General features: G+C 41.2%; 1 protein-coding gene across 1 annotated transcript in view; it reads right to left on the reverse strand.

Moving 5' to 3' along the window:
* Nucleotides 1-1,896: 1,896 nt before the first annotated feature.
* Nucleotides 1,897-24,461, reverse strand: part of Fggy (FGGY carbohydrate kinase domain containing) — a 369,309-nt gene continuing 346,744 nt past the window's right edge. Inside the window, exons 15-16 of the mRNA XM_085839183.1 lie at nucleotides 6,070-6,131; nucleotides 1,897-2,308 (exon numbers count right to left, since the gene is read on the reverse strand). Of these exons, the coding sequence (XP_085695309.1) occupies nucleotides 2,227-2,308; nucleotides 6,070-6,131 (144 nt within the window). The 3' untranslated portion in view covers nucleotides 1,897-2,226. The remainder of the gene's footprint in view (nucleotides 2,309-6,069; nucleotides 6,132-24,461) is intronic.

The raw sequence follows: 24,461 nt of genomic DNA on the forward strand, positions 1-24,461 counted from the left end.
GCAGAGTGACCCAAAGCTCTATAGGCCATATCTGTCTCAATTAAGGCAGTGGCCAGACTTATACCCACCTCTGTAGCCAAAAATCCAGCTCTAGAGAGACGAGTCATCGAGTGGAATTCAGGTTGGCTACATAAGGTCAATTGGGGATTTCTGCCACCAAAAAGTAGGGGCTGATTTCATTGGTGAAAATATAATTTGAAAGACTTCCATTATACCAAAATAGCCTTCCCTGTGGTGCCCAGGTAGGCTTTGAAATTGAGGTTTTTGGGGAACAGGGATGATTAGGAATATTTTTGTTAAATATTGAAAGGGATAGTAACAAATTTGAGGATTGGTATGGACAGATTGAAAGAACTTATCCTGGTTCACAAAAAGCAGGTCAGATAGCTGGGAACAAGGTCAGAGGTAGGGAACTGGTACCCTCTCAGGCAAGCTACGGGAGGGTGTTGAAGGCAGGTACAGAGAAAGCAGTGGGAAACACTGAAGAACAGTGAAATTGACAAGAGAATTTTGTTGAATGTCTTCATCAAAGTGAGGCTTTGGTTATGAGAGTGTGCGTGTCAGAGGGAGGTGGCTGGGGAGGTTTGGATTTATTTATGCCTTGTAATTGGGAGTGTGGGATTTGTTCAGAGCATTTGGTGTCTGAGGATACATGGAGTGCTAATGTGATTAGGGGAACCTGCTAGTAGTGAATGTTAATAGTAGCTATGGTGTCCACTGTTAAAGGGGCTGGCTCATTTTCCTCTGTAAAATACACCTTGGATTTCAGTGGTTCATCTATCCTCCCATGAGTACTAGATATATTTTTGGAGAGTGTGGATTTTAGTGGTATGGAGGAGTCCAGATGTATGGCTTTCCCAAGACCCAACACTGGATGGTACAGATGGCCCAAAGGACTTTGAAGACCCAATGGTGACATCCCATTCAGATGTCAAATTGATTGAAAGTGAAGCAGGCAAAGAGTGGATGATTATAATTTGGGAAAATAGAGTGGGGCCAAATAGGGGTTGTAGTAGGAGCAGTGCATCCAGCCGTGGGATGGAAAGCCTTGCTGGTAACCTGAGCAGAGGTTTTGTGATTTATGGGTTTCCTGACCTGGAACTACCATCTTTACTGGCCAGGTGTCCCAATTTAGTGGGTCAAGGAAATGCAGGAGCGGGAAAGGAGGAATGGGATTCATCTTTTTCAGTGATAGGGGGCAGTGGAGAAACAGGTAATCTTAAGGGAGCAGGGACTTGAGGGTGTAGGTGAATACAGTAAAGCAGGGTTAGAAGAGTATTGAAGAATGGAACAAAGAGGAGAACGAAAAGGTTCATATGAGAGAGATGGACTCAGGGTGGGATTCCCTGGAGTCTGACTACAGACGGGGCTGTGAATTGCACCATATAGGGCCCTTGCCACTTGGCCTGGTGAGAAGGAGTTGACTGGTAGGGAGGTGCTAGGAGAACTTGATCTCCTGGCTGTATGGACCAAGTCCAGGTCAGGTCAGGGGATTCACTAGTGGTCTGGGAAGGAGACATTCGGAATGTGTTTGTATAGGGTTTCCTAACCATTACATTTGGGCTATGTGTTCCCAGCATGAGTGATGTTGTTCCTTTGTCAGACTACCATGTCTGGAATCGTGACGTCAACAGAGATGGTGTGATGGCACTCTGTTTCTTTGTATAGTTAACATTCTCCCCGCCCCTTGTAATCACTCATCTGTGAAGCAACAGTTTTAAAACCCTGCATACATCCTGTTACTTATCAAACTTTCCTCCAGGGTCTATGGATAGCTCCTGTCCATACCTAGCTTTAATAATGGTCGCAAAATGGTGATTTTGCAATTAAATGCTCTATCTGATTCTAAAGTCTGGAAGAAGCTAATGACATAAAGTACACAGATTAAGCATCAGGTTATACCACATAAAGCAAATAAGGCCCAATTTAATACCTGACATGGAAAGAATGAACAAGTCTCCACAGGACAGAAGGATTCTTCAGGGTCTGGTTTTACAAGAGATCCCAGCATCCAATAAGAGCAACTGCTACCAGGAAAGCACCCTAGAAACCACCAACTATTACACATCCAGACAGACATAAGTGACTCCAGTTATGTTTGCCTGGTCAAAGTTTTATTAGATAATAAGACAGGAATGCCACAATTATACCCAAGGGGCACTGAGCATAAGATGAACACACAGAGGGCCCCAGTAAATGGCACAGCGTCTGTATGGACGGGTATGTTCAACTTCCATTCATGATTGCTGAATACTCCTTCTGGTGCTCAACCATTCTCAGAAACACTTGATATTTCTTGTCATAATATCTGGGGGTACAAAAAGGAACATATTAAACATTGGCAAAACAAAGCTGTCATGTGCCTTCCCCCTTATTTAGAAGGATGGGAATGTATCTGTTATGTTCAGACTGAAACCTAAGTTTTGAGTGTATGAAGCAAAGGGGTTATTATGCTTCATATCTATTGTGTGTAAATGACATGCAGTTCTGCAAGCTGCATGCTTGAGATGTAGGTGTTTTATCAGCAAGGTACATCCGAAGTGGCGTAGCCTGAAGTGTAGCTGAGGTGGGATTCGTGCTTTGAAAGCAGTGGCTTCTGAGCCTCCCCTGCATGTATTGAATGTCTCAGGCTTAGCACAGACCCCTTCTGATCCCAAGCTTAAATACATCCTTCTGGCGTGACTAGCCACAGGTGAAAACAACAGCTTGGCCAGGTATAAGAATGAGCATTTTAATCCCCTTTGTGATTTCCACATATCAGTGACTTTGGCAGACAGCCTTATCCAGGTGTTTGGCTTATCCAACGGTTTATCTAGGGTAAACTCTGTAGAAATGAGACCAACATCTCCCTGCACCTGGCTCTACCCTCAGTGTCTGGTAGTGACCCTGCTAACCTGCCTTCTCCATGAGACTCTTTAGGTGAGACCTGTTAGAACCACTCTTGGCTGTAAGACTGGGACTGCTTAGGCATCACCATGCCACAAGGATAGCAAGAGTACGGAGCATCATAACTTTTAAAACTCTGTCCTTACTCTCTTTGATGGGGTGGATGAATCCAATTCAACATTATTTGGTAGACTCTGGAGTGTTCTGACAATGACCCTTATAAGGGACGTTTACCATTGTGAATTGGGGCGGGGAATAAAATAGTATGAGAAAATCTGAGAGTGTACAGAAATTTGTGCTTGTTCCATATTTCAACCTTAAGAATTCTAGAATAGTGATGTCGGAACTGTGATGGGGCCAAACCATGGCTGAGAAGGGGATTTGAGGCCAGGACTTGAATTACACAACCCATGCCTACAAAACCCATCTGTGCATAAATTTCCTCACCTGCAAATGGAGATAGTTATAGGATATATTGCAGAAATTTTGTGAGGATTAAGCAATATGTGAAATGAATGAGAACAATGACTGATTCATAATACATAATGTAAGTATGAGTTATTGCTTTGAAATAATTCATATTCTACTATTATACTCAACCTACGATTGTGAGATGCTGCTAAACCCCACTCCAAAGAATTCAATTCTCAGTCAGAGAATGGCTTTTAGAAACCTTTTCTGCTTCTAATGATATTCTATGACAATACAAGGCTGTGCAATTCTTCTGTGGAGTGAGATGGGTTTCCAACTTTGTTATCTCAAAACTCTTAAAGGGGAGCTTTGCTCAGCAGCCTCTCTCAGACAGCAAGGATTTTAAGGTAACAACTCTACTGAAACTCCATTCATTGGAATACCATTTGTCTTCTTGCAAAAGTCTTTTTTCACTCAACAGGAACCCACGATTCACCCTTTCCAGGTTGAATAATTTGAATCATCATAACAATTTGCTTACTGAACTACAGTTACTTAATTAGACATTAAATTCACATACAGCCTGCCAGCTGAGTTATCTTCTAAATTCCTCTCCTCTCAAACAATTGATTTTCTGTGGCTTGGGACCAAGAAAACATAAAAGTTAATGAGATTTGAAGCCAAGAGACAGGAAGAGGAAATGGGGTCTGGCTTTCTAGTTGCAATCTTTGTGCTGCCTGCAGATGGCGGCACAGCACTGTGCATCTGCTTCATGGAAACCCTGCCAGCTGCCATCAAGACACCAAAGTCTTCAAAGAAAGCACATGAGCTGAAGGGGTCTGCAACAACAATATGTGTGGAACAACAATATGAACTAACCAGTACCCCCAGAGCTCCTGTCTCTGGCTGCATATGTAGCAGAAGATGCCTGGTCAGCCATCAGGAAGAGAGGCCCCTTGGTCTTGCAAACTTTTATGCCCCTGTACAGAGGAACGCCAGGGCCAAGAAATGGGAGTGGGTGGGTAGGGGAGCAGGGCGGGGGGAGGGTATAGGGGACTTTCGGGATAGCATTTGAAATGTAAATGGAGAAAATATCTAATAAGAAAATGAAAAAAATCTATAATTTAAATTAAAAAATAATAATTACCCCTGGGGGGTGGCAGGGGGAGAAAGCACATGGATTTTTTTTTTTCTTCTGAGAATGAACTTAAAAACGATTCCCTGAGAAGTCTTGAGAAGGTCACAAAAGAGATAAAGGGGAATAAACTGCTTCTCCTTTCAAACAAATGGCATAGTGCAGGCACCCTCTAGCGGACACACTCCCCAGCTTCTCCATTCACTGGGAGGGACATCTCTGTTGCTGGGTTGAGTTTCCTATACCCATCCTGGTCCTCTGAGCTAGGCAGTCAGAGAGGCGTTCTCATGCAGGGTCTTTAACAGCCTGATTCCATTTGGAGACAATAAAATGAGTCTCGACTGTCGTTTTAGTAAGCACTTCAAATTCTCAAATAATGGACCTTTGAGACATATTAAGGAAAGTGACATGGTAAGACTTTAAGTCTTAGCACCAAGTGCTTTCCTCCGGGACTTGCTCCTTCATCTTCAGTGATTTCATAGTGATCCTGATTGCTAATGTGGGCTTCTCCAAAAGCCTTCGATAGAGCCTCCTGACTTCTAGCCTTAGCTCTCAAGAACCAATTCTGTATGACTAAACTTTCCAAACTGTCCATTTGATCAGGTCTTATCACTGCTGAAAATTCAGTTCTGACCCCAGGGGTCTTTGGCATGGCTGCGGGGCTTCATGAGCTGACTTCTGCCTGCCTCACTTCCTCATCTCACCTTGTGTTCTGATTGTAGTGATCTCAGTATAAAAGCTGGCCCTTTGCATAGATTATTTTCTCTACCAAGAATGTTCTTCTCTACTTTGGCCTGTTTGGAACTGTCTTTTAAACATTTAAAGTCAGCTGAGACATGGTCTTCTTCTAAAAGTTTTCCTTTCTCTATGTATGGTCCCAGTTATTTCTTCTTTCGGTTATGTTGTGGCCTGCTAGTATTTCTATGGAAGAATTTATTCATGTTAACTTAAAATCATCTCTCTGTATAAATCTAGTAGTGCCTCATTGCTCTCTGCATCCTTCCCAGAGCTCAGTTCATGCTTTAAATATAGCAAGCACTAAATAGATAAATAAATAAATATTTTTGTTGACTTGGCATTTAAACATGGGGGATTTTCTAGCCTTCAGTGCCAAGAAATATATAAAGGGTAGGAGAATGCCAGCTGGTCCTTTGATGTGTACATAAAAGATTCCCATACTTTAGCATAGAGAAAAACAGATTTCTTCCTATGATTCAGGATGAAAATATTAGTCTGAGAATTTGGAAGTTTGTATGTGACTCCAGCTCTGACCAGCTAAGCTTTGGATCTTGATAAACCAAAGTTCTCAAATCGGGAGGAACTCCTTCAGCCTCTAAGTCAGTGATTCCCAACTGGTGGATGCAGCCCCTTTGGCAAACCATCTCCCCAAATAGTTACTGTAATGAATTGTAATATTCATAACAATAGCAAAATTACAGCTATGAAGTAGCAATGAAATAATGTTGTGGTTGGGGGTCACCACTACAGGAGGAACTGGCCACAGCTTTAGGAAGGCTGGGAACCGCTGGTCTAAGTGAAAGAAGAGCCAGGGTTGATCCAAGGTCCATCTCAGAGCAAGAGCTGCCCCTCCCTCCTCCCATGCACTCTCAGTCTCTGGCAGCTTCATACAGACTTACTTTTTATCAGCATGTTCCGGAAACACGACTTTCCCCACTTTGCTCATCCTTGCCATTGCCTCCTGGTAAACGGAAACAACAAAGAATGCTGGGTAAAGAAGGAGACCATGGACCTTACAGGAAATGGATAGAACCAAGAAAGGTCATATTGAGTGGGGTAACCAAGACCCAGAAAGACAAATGTCCCGTATTCTCTCTTACTGGAGGCCTCTTGCTCCAGAGCTTCAAGACCTGAGTGAAGAGCCAATCCCTGGCATTATTAATGATACTCTGTTATGTTTGCAGACAGGAACATGTTGTCTTCAGATAGGTTCCACTCAGCGGCTGACTCAGGCAGATGCAGACACCCACAGCCAAACAGTGAATGGAGCTTGGGGACTCTTATGGAAGAATAGGAGGTAGGATTTTGGCTTCTAAGTGGATAAGAACTCCACAGGAAGACCAAGAGAATCAACTATCCTGAACCCTTAGGGCTAGTTGACTGAATCATCAACCAAAGAACATATACAAGCTAGACCTAGGCCGTCCTGCATCTATGTAGCAAATGTGCAGCTTGGTCTTCATGTGGGTCCTGAACAACTGGAGCGGGGGCTATCCCAAAAGCTGTTGCCTGTCTGTGGGATATGTTCTTCTAGCTGGGCTGCCTTGTCTGGCCTCAGTGGGAGAGGATGCACCTAGCCTCACCTCACAGGGACTTGCTGTGCCAGGGTTGGAGAATACAGAGGGGCAAGTGTGTGTGTGTGTGTGTGTGTGTGTGTGTGTGTGTGTGTGTGTGCGTGTGTGTGTTTCTCATGCTCAGAGGAGAAAGGAAGTGGGGATTGGTGAAGGATTGTGGAAGGGGGTGACCAGGAGGGGGGCAGTGAGTGGAATGCAAAGTGAATAAGTAAAAAAATAAAAGCTAAATAAATAAAAATTTAAAAATAATTTATACCAAAACAGACTAAAAATGAGGTTATCCTGTAAGAAACACTATCTTTTCTCTACTGTTGCTTGAATTAATCAGCCTTTAAAATAATAATTCAGAAGGTAAAAAAATTTACAGAAATCAGGAAAGGAAAACTGAACTGTTGTCAGGATAAGGGAGTTAGGGAGCAATAGAAAGGAATAGTGGGATATAAGTAATCTGATCAGAGAAACAGGAAAGGGGGCTCTTTAGAAAGAGGGAAGGAAATACAGAGGAGGAAAGGAGGGCAAAGTGAGTAGCAGAAGACAAATGATCTGGGGGAGGGTACGCTGAGGTGCTTAGTGGGGGAGGGAGGGGAGGGAAGGTAAAGACATAACAAAGGGGACGTGAGTGAAATAACAATAAAGGTGTCTGAAAATCACAAGAAATCATAATATTGACTATTTACCTAGAAACAAAACCCTATAGCACTTGTACAAATATCTATAAACATAGTTTTAATGAATTTTTGTTATCTGGACTGCTGGCTGGTTCTCCCTCCAAGAGCCAAAGACTACCTAACAACAACAACAATAACAATACCAACAACAACAAACCCTAATTCCAAGCATAAGAAGCCCTCTTTTGAGTTGGTGGTCAGGTCTGCACAAGTAACTCCCTAAACACACAGCTCTTGCTGTTGTCCTTGGTCACCTCTCAAGGGTGGAAGTTCAGTTCCCAGTGCAGAAAACACCATGCATGTTCAGTACACAGAGACCTGTGATCTGTAACCAACCAGATAGTACCATGTAAGCTTCAAAGGAGAGAAGCAACCATAGCTCCTCAGCTCTGCTGCTTATGAGTCTCATTAACAACCAACTGACAAGATAATCCTGAGGGTACAATAGTAGCACACAGATTTTGGTAGTAATCAGCAGCTTTCTAATTGGACTTAAAACCTTCTCAATAAGAGGAAAATCATGCTTGATACAAGATACCTAGTTAACTACTCAGTGCTAGTGAAGTCATGGTTATTGGAGGAGAATCTACAACCACTAATTTACTATAAACATGTGTCCTTACACCCACAGAGACGTGTAGCCTTCATCCCGCATCAAGGAAACATCTCTTTGCCACAGAAAGAAGCCAATACAGAAAACTATAACCTATCAAAATGCAGAGTTGTAGAGTCCAGTCCCAGTGGACGCATCTGAAACACACTCCTCCACCTTAAGCTCGGGGACCACTGTGCCAACTGTGGGATGGGAGATTATAAGAGCCAGAGGGTCGGGTCGTTTCTTATGAGACTGTGTCTCCAAATAACACCAGAAGCTCCATCTTATCAACATGACTGGCCAAATGTCAACTGAACATGGATCTCACCAATGAACATGCTATGCTGGACGGGGAAAAGCCCATGAGGTCTCAACCCTATACAACAATCTACAGGGCACTGTATAAAGCTTGGAGGGGCAGATAAGGTCTTCCCCATGAAAGAGCACAACTGGTCATCCAGTGTCAGTCAGTTGTGTAAACATACACACAAGTAACCTTATATGGACAGGTTATACTTAGGGATGCAGCAACAACTAATAAAAAAAAGTAGCCACGAATTAAAGGAGAATGCAGAGGGGTAAACAGGAAGGTTTTGTGGGAGAAAAGGGAAGAGAGGATGCTATAATTCTATCATAATCTCCAAAAACCAAAACAAAACAAAGGAAAAAACCCTCAAAGTCAGGTATGTGACAGGCAGGAACACTGTAATCAGAATTCACTTCCCTTAAGATACTCAGTTAAACCATGCTTTCTCCCAGCAACTTGCTTTTCTTTGGCAATAAGAACAAAAAGCAGTGAACAGTTAGGGTTACATCTGGTACCACACATCTTGGGCTTAATAAATGAGGTCTCTAGGGCATGTGGTCCAGAAAGCAAAGCCGTTTTGTGACTACACAGAAAAGTAGGGTTAGATTCCCTTAGGCAGTTTTATAAGGTTTTTAACTCATGGAAAAGTTGGAGAGCACAGAGCCAGTCCAATATTGGTATCCAACAGACTTAACTATGGAACAGCAAAAACAAAATGAAGCAAAACAAACAAACAAATAAACAAACAAAACTCTCCACAGAAAAGGCTCTGCCTTAAGACTAGCCACTGAACACTTAAAAAGTCTGTAGTTATTCTGGGGTCATAGATACAACTTATGTCACATATTTATTAATTTCTCACTGTATACTAGATTCCTGGGGGATAACAGGTAATATAAGAGACATACTCTTTGTCCTACTGAAACCCATATACTAGTAAGGAGGGGTGGTTAAGTGTAAAGTCTACCTGTTGTGCAGTAGATGAGAGCCTCTGTGTATCTCCAAAGCATATCCAAGTCCCCCCATCCATCTCTGCCAACTTACTGATTAATTCAGTTACATACTGTTCATTACCTTCTAGTATGCTCTAACCAAAAGATAAGCTATTGAAGAGTAGCTCAGGGGTTTTGCCTGAGACCTGAGACATGTAAAATATTCATAAACCACGTAGAGCCACTTTTATGTGCCAAGGAGAATACTCAGTATATCTGGAAAACAGAGAAATACGTGACATGGATATTTCTTAGGAAGTTTGCTACAGAATGGGAAAGATAACTGTTGGGATCAAAAGACAGAATGATAAGTTCTATGCTAGGTTATTTTCAATGACCATTCAAAGGCTAGGGATGCAGATAGCTTTCTTTTCCTGCTAACTCATGATTCCCTCTTCAGCTAAGTTGTTCTTATTCTTCCCCAAAGACAGCACTGATGCTCTGAACTCATGCTCTGGTCTTCTAGCTCCACATAATCAGGTATCCTGGTGATGCAAGAGGTGCTGTATTAGGGAGAAGTCTGGCTGAAGTCTTTCTTCAATGATGTCTTTAATGACATCTTTTCCAAGAAGAAGGATCTTATGAAAAGGTACTGGTCAGAGAAGCAGAGAGGTAAGAAAGAACCCGAAGGGCAGCTGTTTGCAGTCATTCTGTGAAGGACACATAAGCAAATACATTTTCCTGAGATGCTGCTCTGCTCTGAGATGGTTGAAGAGTCCTGTATTTCTCTGACTGTGTCACGATATTTTCCTTTATTGACTCAGTTTTGCTTCCTGGGATGGTTTTACCGTTCCTACCATCCACTTTGCTATTCATTCTGGGTTTTGTTAGCAACCAGGCATTCTACTGGCATGCTTTCAGAGACTTTCTGGCAGCTTATGTCCCTGGCTGCCACCAAGTATGTTGCATAAGAGCCCCCTCCCCCAGATCTCTGTCTGTCTGTCTGTCTGTCTGTCTGTCTGTCTGTCTCTCTGTCTCTCTCTCATTCCATCTTGTTCATTATTTCCTCCCCTTTGTCTCTCTCCAGTTCAGCCTTGCTCTCTTGTTCCCTATCTGTCTTGTCCACTCTGTCTGCCTGTCTATCTGTCTCACGTCCCCAGTGCAAGACAGCCTCTTGCTTTTCTCTCTCTTCCAATAAACCTCTTACACTAGATCTGTTACAGAGGGGCACGCCTTGGCATGGGCCACCAAGGGTACCTCCACCTTCACTGCTGCTTTATCCTATTAGTTTTGGTTTGCCTTTCTTTCCACTAGGCTCCTGAGAAGACTCTGCCTTTGTTACTTCCTCCAAGCTGGGAAATGTTCCCAGGGCATGCCCCTTCTGCCTGCGCTGTGCTGGCATTGCTTCTTCGGGGACCTGAGACAACATTCCAGGATTGCCTTCATGGTGGGATCCAGGAAGCTCACTGAAGGTACTTATGTTGTTTTCCTTCCCACAGCAACAGATGTTCAGCAAATGGCAGACACCAGGGAATTCTCTGTTCTTTTCTTCACATTACCTCTGCTTGACTTCAAAACAAGTTACTGAGAAACAAGAAACAAGATGGAGATTTCAAGGATTTAAAATGGGCTGATTTTGTTTCTGAGAAAGGACCGACAACTTAAAACTTAAAGCTGAGGTCAGGTACCCAGCCTACTGAGAATCTTGCTGATTCGTGCCCGCTGCCTGCATGCCCCCTGCACTGAGTTATTTGCTCACACAGCAGCTCATGCTTCCGTCTAGCCAGCATTTATGACATGGTGTCATGCTTTTATGCTAACATATCTGTCTCCCAACTAGACTGTGAACTCCTTCAGGAAGGAATTGTTAAAATTATTTTCACTGTCAAACTCAGCATCTGGCATGCCCCATGCATGCAGGAATGTCGGCAGATTGAATGAACTTAAGGATAATATGCGTGACAAGATGTTAAAATAGAAGTTTCTGCTAAGATCTAAGATGACAGATATGATACCAGAGTGAGCTGGAAATAGCCTACCTTGGAGTTTGTGGGATGGTAGCTCAGACCCATGAGTCATCTCTATGCCTTCCACTGGGATGGCAGGTCAGAGATAGTCTTCTCAGAGAAGACTAGTTTACTGTGTTGAGGACCTCTTCCAAGGTGAGCTATGAGGGAGGCTTCACCCTCAACTTTCAAGCCAACAGGACTTCCTAGGTGTCTGGCACTGAGACTAGAGCATATAGTGGATTACAAATGGTTTATGCTAGAAAGGAAGCCGCTCATATCAGACTCTATGTAGAGAAAAGAGAAGTCTTGCTTTCAGGCCCTGAAAGGCATGGTCATTCCTTGCCGACTTTAGCAGGTACTGGCTGTCATGGCTTGGTTTAGTTCCTGTCCAGTGTGACCACCTAAGGACACTGAAATGAACAGTCAGATCGGCTAACACAGGGGGCACTGACATCTCATATTGTACATGAAATGTCTTCAGAGCAGAGGGTCTTCAGAAACATCTATAGCAGAGGCTTATGAGACCAAGCACTAGCCATTCATATCTAAGAGCCTGACTCTTATGCATGACACTATTCTTTGTTCCCTCTAACCACTTGTAGGAGTAGGAGAGATAATGGTAAAGATTAAGACAGAATAACGAGCCCTGTCATATGTGCCACACCCAAGCTGCAGAAACCAGGAGATGGCTCACATTTACCATTACATCCTCTTTGATATTTGAGTTTCTGAATTCTGGCTGGGTACCCCAACCTGAGATTCATAAATCTTGTATCACCATGTTACTTTTTGCTTAGGTAACTGTCACAATTCCTCTTCCCCACAATGGAAAGGGACACTATGAGTGGAAACAAAAGCTGGTTTCATTCCGTCTCAAGAACTCTGTAGCTGGCATGCACTTGTATCCCCAGCTGCTTTGGGGGAAGGGAGCTAAGGAATGCAGATTGTTTGTGTCCCTGAGTTTGAGGCTAACCCAACATGGGGAAAACCTATCTCCAAGAAGAAAGGAAGGAAGGAAAGACAGAAGGAAGAAAGCAAGAACATTTCATTGTGTGAAATGTTCTATACAAGTTTTTACTTAACATAACTTGCTAAATAAAAATTACACATGCAAACTTTATAAAGGTTAGATGAGACTATATTGAGTTGTTAATAAACTCGAGAGGTGAGTGGTTATTTTTCTCCAATTAGATTTTTTTCCACAGTGGTATATATTTGTTTTACTATTGTAGACAAATCACACAAATTCTGCATTACATTGTTTAAGCTATGGTTACGTACAGGCAGTCAAAAGGGCTCAGGCTCACCTTTATCTTTTGGAAGGCTGGTGGCATTTTGGGTAGCAGACACAGTACAGAGAGTGTGCACAGCAGCAATGCTGTCATCATAAACAGCACTGCTGAGAATCCCAATTTCTCCAGATAATTACCACAAAAGTGAAACTGCATGACTCTTCTGCCTGTGGTAAATCTGGGAATCACTACAGTACAACAATATGAATTCATTATGGAAATGCTGACACATGCTAAATATAGTCTCCCCATATATTTCTGTTCAAAGGGACTTATTTGAAGTTGAGCTCTAAATTCATACTTTCTGTCAGCATGGAGGGGCCGGACAATCTCAATTTGCAGCACGCTATCCTCTTTGTTTGAGAGTCTAGACAGCACAATGAATAGAGTGGCTTTTCTTTTCCCCTTTTGCCCACACAATGGACGCTTTTTTAAAACAAAATATTTTGTAAAATAGCATTTTAATCACTTCTTTTCTTTATCTCTCTAAGGCAGAGCTATAAATAAACCATGAAAGTTCACATTTGATTGTCACTTCTGAAAGCAAGCGCATGGCTTCTGTAGGAAAAAATGGGGTCCCTGTAGCTAGCCATGAAAGGCCTCATTCATAGACTTGACCCTTCCCTGGTGTGTCAAGGCTGAGATACCAGTCAGCCCTCTGCTCCTGCTTCTTTAGAGACAGTACTCGAAGTGGCCAGGCCTCCTGTAGGCAGAGGAAACACTTGGTTGTCATGTGCTATGGACTAGCTGTCGAGTACTGTTGGGTAGGCTGTCAGGGAAGTGAGACTACATGAAGAAGGCGATAATCATCACAAGAGTGGCATAGACTGCTGCTGGCAATCTGGGGATGAGGAGACCTCTACTTCCTCTCCTTTGGAGATCCATGCCCTTAAGACTTGGGGAAGGCTGTCAGGTATTATTGATCTCAGCATGGAGCAGCAGACAAAGCCTAGAACTGTCTAGAATTACTGAATACAGAAAAAAAAATCAAGACCACCCTAGAAGGTATGAAGCATGACCCCAGAGCTCCAACTGAACACAATCCCAGCATCCATCACTGGTTAGTTAATGTCTGTGAATGAAAAGTTGATGTCTATCACAATAGACATTGTAAGCTCATCAGAGCCAGTGTCTTCTGAGAGACATATCTGTTCTCTCAAAGGATTTGTAGTGTTCCATTAAATATTCTGGAAGAAAGTTCTGGGAGTGTCATATGCATGATTTTTGCTCCAAACAAATTAAGATTTTCCTGTTCTTAACACAGACTAGTATTAGGTACAAAAGCTCAACAACGGGTCAGATAAAGAGTCACTTATGCTACACGGAAGCTTTCTCCAGCACTAATATACCTGTATGGTACTTACTTGGAAGTTCACTAAATTCAGAATTTGCTATAAGCTGCTATTTCAATGTCCCATGTCACTAGGGACAGCTAGGACCTAATTTAATATACACTAATCTTTAAAAAAAATGGACAAATTTCTGAAAAAGATTCATTCAGTGGACAGTATGTAATCAGATTCAAGCAAAAAAATGGTGCTATAATTTTAAGTATTATCTCTTTATATTAAGGTTAAAAATAAGAAACAATCTGACAAGGTAAAACTGGGAAAAGTCAAAATTATCAAGAAAATAGTTTGAGATCTGAACACAGGTACATATAAAATCTTTTAGAAGTTATCAAAAACAAGGGGGCTGAGAAATAATTCAATGAACAGAGTGTTTGCCATGTTACCATGAGAACCAGAGTTCAGGTTCCTAACATCTATGTAACTGCCAGGTGGATATTGCAGTGAATCTATAAACCAGTGCATAGAAGACAGTCATCAGGGAATCCCTGCAGCAAGCTGGCAAGCTAGATTAACCCAAATCAGCAATCTCTGGCCTAGTTCTAAGACTCAGCCTTAATAAATATGGTGAAGAAAGATTAAGGAAGACTCCTGATGTTAACATTGAGTCCCCGTGCATTTATGCACATACGCATGTAACTCCAAGCTTTGACCCATATACATATGCAACCTCACATAGTCAAACATGAAAACATATGAACACATACCACATATACAGATAAGCTTAAAAAGTCATAAAAATTTATCCGTTGAGTATGCTTGTTATCCCAGCCCTCAGGAGGCTGAGGCAGGAGAATCAAAATGTTAAGTTCAGCCTAGCTTGCACAGGGAATGTTGTTCTTGACAAAATTAATCATAATTAAAATAAATGTTATTAAAAACATATCAGCTATAGAGCAGACCTTTGGACATTGCATGGGCATGCTCATTTCAAAATATTTTTTGTTTCAGCTATACTTTGTCTGTTTTACAAAATAATCTATAAGCATAATATACTATGCTTTTATACAGATGTTCGCGCACTGAGATACATAAGCAAATTTCTCATGATTGATGAACCATGCGGACCAAAAGCACTGGTGTGCACAGCCTCAGCTGCCCGACGTCAGCTGCCCATTCCCAGGTGCTTACTCTGAGCTGGGAGCCATGCCACTTGTTTTACACTCATGATCCTTTATTTCTCGATGTGTTCTCATACAGATATGATCACCTGCCCCCACTTCTTTGAATGATAGGCCTAAATATTTCCTGATATTTGGACTTCTGAATTTTGACTGGGTACCTTAGCCTAAAGGTTTATAAACCTTGAATCACCATGTCGCTTTGTTCTTAAGTAACTCTCATAGTTGTTCACCAGGGTAGGAAAGCCAGCTTTCTGCCACAATGGAAAAGGGCAGTCTGTGTGAAAACAGCAGCTGGTTTTCAATCTGCCTCAAGAATTTTGTAGCTGGCTGCCAGTTTGTTGAATTTCAGGCCAGTTCTGACTCCAAGCCATTGCTTAGTTCCATACTCTGCCCACAGTGCCACCGTCCTCCTTGTAAAGAACACCTGATGTTGAGTCCTCTGGACTTGAGTTCAAATCCCACTTTTGTTTATTAACTGTGTGATCCCATTGAGTATACATGTGCATATGTCTGTGGTGTGTGTGTGTGTGTGTGTGAGAGAGAGAGAGAGAGAGAGAGACAGACAGACAGACAGACAGACAGACACAGAGACACAGAGACAGACAGAAACAGACACAGAGAGAACCCTCTAATACAGGGATTGTACCTTTCTCAAAAGATGCTGACACATAGTTCTGAAATACATGAATCTGTGTTCTTGAGAAACTCTGACTCATTTTACTGGAACAACAAGTTCATGTGCTAGTATGCGTGGGCTGGGACACATGACCCCCTCCATAGAAAAACAGAAAAAAAATAGCAATGTGATTTTCCTCTACCGAGTATTAAGAAATGGCTAATTGTTCTTTTGTTTCTGTTATTGTTTTTTATTTTTGGCATGTTCATCTTTTGACTTGCAGCTGGCACTTGCTCACCCCAAAGCACTAAAAGCAACATCAGCCGAGAAGCAGGAAGAGATGAAGGACTGGGATGTCTTCATCATCCACCACACTGTGAAGACCAGCGTTCCAGTCAGCATTCTGAATACACTCTGTCTATCACGGACATTCATATATATGTTTAATTACACAGGTGTGCACATCTCTTAAAACTCATAGAACTGTACATCAACATGTATACATCAGTTTATCTCTACTATGTCTTGGTTTTCAAATTGTAAAAGCAATCACCATATATCAAATGTGTCACACATTTACATTGTATTTTTCAACAGCCTACCAAGTTGAAGCAAAACCTTTTCAATTCTACGTAAAATATACCTCTATCATACTATTCTCTTGGACCTAAAGGAAGGGAGTCATGGGACGTGTCTAAATCTATAGGAAATAAAGCAGCTACTAGAAACATACTGCATATTAGAAGCAAATAGGCTTAAATTAATTCTACTGTTTACTAGATATGCAAACCCAACCTGTTTTCCCATCTTCGAAATGGGAGCAATAGCATCTACTCAGAGTATTGTTGAATATTCCCTACCCAACTCTGACCACCATTCTTAATTGGTCTCTTGGCTTCACCTCCATCTTTGTACAGAGGTCATGGCCAGTCAGAAAGTGGAAAATGCAGAGTGGCGATTAGACAATACCGTAACAGCTTGCTATCATTCACTGCTAGACATCTCTGCAGACTCACTCTGTGCGTGTGATCAGGCAAACATCTTGCTTTCTTTATGGGTGTTTTCTCATCTGAAAAGTTGGCAACAACATGTCTCTCATAATGTTGGCAGGTCAGTTATGTGAGAGATTTGAGGCACATCATAGCCTTATATTTTTTGTTATTCTGCTAGTGTGCAGGATTCACAGGCCAGATCTGACCTTTGACTCATTACTGCACTAAAACCCATGCTTGACTCTGGCTGGACTCTGCTATCCATCCAAATGTACTAAATCAATCGTATGAGGTAAATTTTGTCTCTGGGTTGTTTTTTCCCATGACACTTCTGAGACTAAATGTGTGGGTCCACCCTCTCCCTTGTACCAATCGACTTCCAATTCTGTAGACATCAATTAAATTCCAGCACTATCTACCCAGAGTCAGGGTCATACTTGTACTGGAAGGTTCAGTCCCACAAGGCTGCCTCAACTTTAGTTGCAAGTCTCATGTTTCTCTATATGTCTGACTAACTACAAATCACAGGCTTCCCAATTTGCTTGAATGGATACATATAACATAGGAAAAGTTTACTTACTATTAGTAATATGTTATCAGGGCTACGAATATTAGGCAGATAGAAATGCAGAAAGACAAGGATGCAGCAAGGGTCCATGCTCTCTGGGCACAGCCATCTGCATGACCAGCATGTGATCATCAACCTAGGGTCTATCTGAATCCCATCCTTTGGAGATTTGTTAGATGAGAAAAATAGCGAGAACCTTATTCTCTATCTTGGAAAGTTAATGGAGAGGCTGGAAGTTCTGGTCTCATCCCCAATCTGAAGGATCTATAGTTTTCCGGCCATTAACCTTCCCACAAGCATGCAAGAAGATACCATTTTGAAGAACTCCAAATGTTTAAGGAGTTTGCCTTTCAGGAGTTGAAAGACAATGACAACACATAATACAACACAATTTCTTCCCCTCTTAAAACTTGCAGTGGACACCAAGACTTTCTGATGAAACTCAGACTTCGTAAAAATCTCAGTGTCTGAAATCTTCAGGATGGAGTTTGTGCCTGTTTCCAGCACTGCTGTATTCATTACCCTCCTAGTGAGCCATTCTAGAAATATTAGCTTTCAGGCTATGACTGACCATGCTAAAATTGCTCCTTCCCAATTTGTACCTCTCCCAGGAATCTTTGTCTAACTGTCCTTTTCTTTTAGGGCCTCCCTCTTCAAATACACTTTCTCCAAGACTTACCTTTGGCCACCATTAGTTGGCCTCAAGTGTTGAGTTAGACTCAATCCACTTCTAAATGCCAGTGGCTGTACCATCATCACACTTTCTTAACTTCACAACACAGTGAAGTTTCTTAACCTCCTACACGGTGTCATCTGACGTTTTATTGCTAATTGGCTTAATCTTTACTTCATTTCACGAGGTCTCTCACTTCATCTTTTTCCAGAAGCAGAAGCACTTGGCAGTCTTCTTCCTGTATCACCAGTTGTTAGTAGAGTATTAAGAGTTAGCTGAGAGGATGAATTTATCAAATGTATATTTAATGTAAGGACTGTACATTTGATTGTCAAATTCTGGGGTGGGGAGGGAGGACTCTATCCCTTTTTAAATGAGGAAGCTTGGGTTCAGAGCATTCACATGATTTTCCTAAATTAATAAATTACAAGCTTGCTTCAAGTCATGAGTAAAATGGGGTCCATTTCAGGAGCCCATGCTCACCAGGGAGATGTCTAGGCTGAGGCCATCACAGTTACCCTCCATGTGATGACTCTGAGACCCTGTAAAATTCTCAAAGCTTTCTTTTCCCCTGTCAAGGTCACATTTAACCATGGTCACTACATTGTGCTTATATAAAGAGGAAGGCAGATTCATTGATGTTAAGAGAAACTGCTCATGTTACTTTTTGAAACAAACTAAACAAAATTACTACCATCTGTATGACCCTGAGCAAGGCCTTTCCCATTCCTTGACCTTACTTATCTGCAGAGTGAAAGCATTTGCTTAAATTATCTCTAAAATCTTGCCAGCTCTGCAGTCAGTTTTGTGTGTGTGTGTGTGGGGGGGTGGTAGGGTGGCTGTGTTTGCACGTGTGTGAGCTATCATAATTAACTTACAGCGAACAAGTGTTACTCTTGAGTTTCTGAGGTTTCCCTAGTCTCATTCCAACAAAACACACATCCACTAAACTTCATGGAAACATGTCATTTTATTCTTGATTAATCATGGGTCATCATAGCACAGGGGAGCGACTCTATCTCTGTTAAGAAGGTAGGGGGTAGAGTCCTAATACATAGCCTGACTGGTAAGGACTGGGTCTAAATATGAATATTGAGCAATTCATCCTATTTATGTGAACTTGACTCATTTTTATCTGATTTCTAAGGCTTCTTACTAAAAGTATCAGAAAGATCATAGACTCTAAAAATGTAAACAGGACAGCTCAATTAGTCACTTATTGTTTACTGGAACTGAAATGATCCTGGTAATAAAGTGTTGCAGTGAGCTGTACTAGAAACAGTGGCCATGTCAACAATAACAGTGGTAGTAATGGTGGCAGCTAGTATTTTATATTTACTATAGCTAATGCTATACAAACACCCCCTGATTCCTTCAGTTGAAAGATGAAGTTCTGAAACCTATTCTTAACTACTTATTATGGACTTCAGAGATGGCCGAGTCCATTGAATATTTTTAGTTTCATTTAATTCTTCATTCTAATATCATAAATTTTTAGTTTTTAAAAAATACTTGAGTTTTGAGAATTTCATACAATATATTATGGTCATGTTTTTTTTTTTTCCATTCCCCAAATCCTCCCAGATTTCTCTCTACTTCTGTGCCAAATCAATTTCATGTTCTTTCTCACTCTTAAAACAAAACAGAAACCAGAGAGCTGAAGAGGTGATTTAGCAGGTAAGAGCAATGGCTGCTCTGCAGAAGATCCAGGCTCAATCCCAGCACCCACATCAGCTCACAACCCTCCATAATTCCAGTTCTGCAGGTTCACTGACTTATTCTGACCTCCTTGGGCACCAGGCACATACACAGATTGATACACGCAGGCAAGGCCACCATATACATAAAGTAAAAGGAAATAAACCTTAAAACCAAACCCAAAGTACAAAAACATATGGGGTTCTCTTTTGTTAGCTATTCCTGATCATGGGGCCTGCCCTGGAGTGTGGTTGATACTAGTTGATACACTCAGTATCACTCCACTGAAGAAAGCTGGTTTTCCCTCTTTCAGCAGTTCCTAATCGCAAACACCTTCTCTGATTCTTGGCCAGGAGCAGGGCTTTGTGTCCACTTCCCCCTTTTCCAAGCTCAGGTTTGTCTGGCTGGAGCTTATGCAGGTCTTGTGCTACTGTCTCTGCCAGTCCATACTGCACCAGCCTCATTCTATCTGAAAATGCTGTCTCCTTAAAGTCATTTACTCCCCCTGCCTCTGCTTCTGCATAGATCCATGAGCCTTGAGGTCAGGGTATGATAAAGATATCCTACTTAGATTGGAACACTCCAAAACCATTCACTCTCTGTTTCTATGTTAATTATCTATTGCAAGAAGACTCTCAGATGAGGGTTAAGTGATGCACTCATCTATAGGCATAGCAACATGTCATTAAGAATCATTTTATTGCTATATTATTTAACAGATTAAAAGTAGTATGTTTTTCCCTAGGGTTCATGAATTATCTAGTTGTATACTCTTAGCCTTATTATGTCAGATATGGGTTGTATCTCATGGAATGGGCCTTGAACTCAATAAACGTGGTTGGTTACTCCCATAACATGTGTGCCACTACTGTAATAGTGGGCAAATGTACTAGGTTGCTATTATAGCTCACAGGATTCATAGCTTGGTGCTGTTTATGATCACTTTTCTCCTCTGAGAGCATGCACAGCACTTCCCAGCACTATGAATGCTAGCCAATAGGGCTGAAGCTTCCAGCAAGCTTTTTTCTCCATCTTCCATGTTTAGTGGTAGGATCTTAGCATTTTGTTGTAATGTAATCACCTGTAAAGTTTGAGGGAGCTGTCCATGGGACTCCTTCAACCAATGACTCAAAAAGATGTAATCCATTACTAGTACTAGGGATTTATTTGGCAGCATATGATTTCTGATTGAGATATTGTTTCCCTTATTATATAACTCTATATAGTAATATCATTAGACTCCTTTTCCATACATATATATTTTAGGAAGCTTCCATAGTAGTAGGTTTCCATATGGATTTTCAAAAAGACTTTAGTGTTAAGTCAGCAATTGGCAGGCATTTTCTAGGAAAGGGGAAATAGAATGTAACATTAGAAAAGAACATAGGGGAAATTGGAACAGAAGGAATAATATAGGGAGGGGTAAGTAACAATAATGGAAATTTTAATATCTATTTCATGGGCTGTTGTGTGTGCCAAACTTCTTAAAGTATCATTAGGAGTCATCATAGTGTTTAATTATTAACTGAAATGAAGTTGTTTTTCTAGAAAGTTTATTAAAAGGTTAGAGCTGTCATATCTGTGTTTCAGGTCAGCTGAGATGGGTGGTCTTGGGTGGGTGCAGTTTATCAATATTCTCATAGTTCCTCATCATTTGCAGAGTAGTGAATAAGATTTCAGGTCCATATCTGAGGTTTATTTCACCTGACAGAGTCACAGCAATACACCTCCCCTGCACTGGACCACTTTGGCCAGCCCTTCCTTCATAGTAATCTATCCAGTAAAGCTCAGGTTCCTGACCATATACCCTTCCCAAGAATACTTCAGGGTCTGTTTATAAAACCACATGATGCTATTTTTTTTTAAATTTGAACTCTAGCATTCCCAGAGCCAAACACTGAAACTCAGCTTTTAGGCTTGCTATACTTCCATGCATTCCTATAGCCATACAGATCGGTTCTCTCATTTGTATAATCATTTCTACCAAATGTTACTCCTAATTCCTTGGAAATTTATTCCATCCTCTTCTCATAACTTCTAGCCTTCTTTCTTTTACTGTAACTTACAGACCGTGATATGGCCATCCATAGTAAGCCAGCACATATTTATGTCAGATATATTGACCAACATCACCATTAACATTCTCTTAATCATCTGTGTAGAACTATTTTATAGGACAGGCTGAATTGTTTTGGTCTTCTCTGGTTGGATGTGAGGCTTGTTCCATAGCCATTTTGGTCTTCTCTGGTTGGATGTGAGGCTTGTTCCATAGAGAGAACTCTATGTTTGCTACTGTAAGCCCAGGCAACAACCCATGCCTGAGGAGGTCATAGACTCAAGGGACCTACTACTGTTGTTTAACCAGATTGATCAAACTGCCTTCTAAACATCTATCCTTATTCCCACAGTCAAAACAGCTGTCACACTTCATCAGAGTTGCTTCTTTTTGTACTGAACAACAGTCAGTGTGGAGACTTGAGCCTATCCAAGATGATATGGATTAGAGATAATTAAGGGCACAGCCCTAAATAAGACATCCATTCTATTTCTTCTAAAGTTCAGGGAACATTTCAGATAAGCAGTGAGGAATATAACAGCTGAAAAATAGGGAAGAGGGTCACAAAATGTCATCTTCTAGGCATCACACCACCAATGCACACATGACCTCACAGGAACTGTAGCTACTTGTATTGGGTCTGCACAAGACTTGTCAACAGTCATTCATGGATGTGAGTAGGTTTCATGAAATCATTCCCTTATTTCTAAACTACTTACTATTAGTATAATCTAGAAGAGGGAGAGTCATTGTTCTCAGTTGTGTACTTGGTTCTGAGCCATCAGGCTCCAATGGATAAATAGCTCTACATCTATATAGTCCCAGAAATAGCTCTGTTCAAACTCAGGGTAGAAGGTCATGAGAATCACTATGGATTATATACACATATGAAATAGTTAAGGGTTAAATTAATTAATGAGATTTACAATATGCAATGGTATTAGCAGAGTGAACATAGACTGAGCTGCTCAGGATGCTGGCACAATATGTTTGTGGCCTTATGCTGACATAGATGAACAACCATATAACCTAGGACACCCTTTATGCATTCATCTATTATGCTCCACATAGTTCCCAGCTTTGGCATCACCAGCTATTCTGAGTCAGAGTCATCTCTTTGGCAGTGGAGCCTAGTCTTATAATTCCTCTGGCTAACCCTAAATTCATTTCAAATCAACCTTAGGAAGAAGATAAGCAAAGAAGTTGAATGCCAAAGAAGGGAAGAAGTTGGGGAGACCAGAGAAAAGAAGGATTGGAAGAAAAGTGGGAAGCTAGTAGGAGAGAGATAAAATGGGGGTCCAGCAGAGAGAGGGAATGGAGGACAGCACATCCAGGAAAAACCAGTGCCTGGCCTTTCAAGATGATAAATCTTTTCTGTGTCACCCCAGTACCCCTGGTTTCCTTCCAGTTTGCCATTTAGCACACAGTAGAATAGCTACCCTTTTACTCATAAGTCTCCTCCACTGGGCTGTAAGAGTTAGAGGACATTATTTTATCCTTACTCAAAACAATTTATATAAATAATTCAATCGTGCATTTTGAAATAATAAACAGATGATGAAATGGATTCATAAATTAATGGAAAAACTCAGGGTGGCATATCTACACAAAATTAGGCTCTTGGTTATATACTGCAGTGTTTCCTCAATGTACAATCAGTACATTCTTCATAGACAGTTGTAAGACAATTAAGACTCTGGGTTCTAGACTGCCCTTCAATCTTTACTAGCTAACTAAATGACTTGGGCAATTTACAAAATGCTTTGCACCTCAACTTACCCATAAAGAAAATAGAAATAATATAACTGTTTATAGAACTGTTAAGGTAAGATAAAAATGTATGGAAATGATTAGTAACGACATCTTGCATTAAGTACTACCTAAAAATATGAGTTATTTTGATGACAGTTATTATACCTATTTCTTTCTCAGTTCTATACAAAATATTGTCGTGTTCTCTCAGGCAGCACTTCCTGATCTTCTCTATGACATGTCACAGGACAGGGCTGTGATGGAAGGGAAATGAAATTTAGGAACCATTCAATACTGAATGCCACCTGACTCCTCTAGTTCATGAAGGGAAGGAGGATGAACAATGAACAGGGAAAAAATGTTGTAGGCAACAAAAGCTGTATGTGCTTCTAGGAATGGAAAATGGAATTTAGTTTTGGGTTGGACTTTCAGACATTTCATATAAAACAAACGAAAACAACGATGTCAGCTGTGTTTATGAACATAAGCTTGTTTGGGCTTTCACAAGACAGGGATTCAATCTGCTTCCCTCCAGAAACAATATTACAGACAAGCACATGGTGTAGTGGAAAACAACTGATGCAGGAATCAGGAGGCTCCGAGTCTGTATTAATCTCAGTCTGGGTTCAGATATTTGATTAAGTTGCCTCATTTCGTTGGATCTCAATTTCTTCTTCAAGATGGAAAGTCTGAGCCAGAATGTTAGTTTTATTGATGAACGAATAAATGCTATAAATTATTGTGCCCCACATGTTGTGCTATGCACCATGGATATAATAGGGAACCAGGAATCTCTGCCTCACTATGCCTTCATTTAGGCTGGACCAGAGATACTATAGCAGAGACTAAGAGAGAGTGGAATCTAGTATATGGTATGTCAACTAGTATTATCATCTATAGGTCTTGTTTCGGCAACCATTAACATTTCACAGCTTCCCGTCATATCTAGAAGACACTAACAATGGACATCTTTGTCCTCTGGTTTTTTCTATCTTCATTTATTTAGTCCCCTAGCCTATGCCTAGGGATTGTAATATACCTTCAAAGATGCATCAACTGGGGCTGGCCACCCCAAAAGACACTTAT

This window comes from Mus caroli, unplaced genomic scaffold, assembly GCF_978045245.1.
Source record: "Mus caroli unplaced genomic scaffold, Mus_caroli_1 scaffold_6, whole genome shotgun sequence".
NCBI lineage: Eukaryota > Metazoa > Chordata > Mammalia > Rodentia > Muridae > Mus > Mus caroli.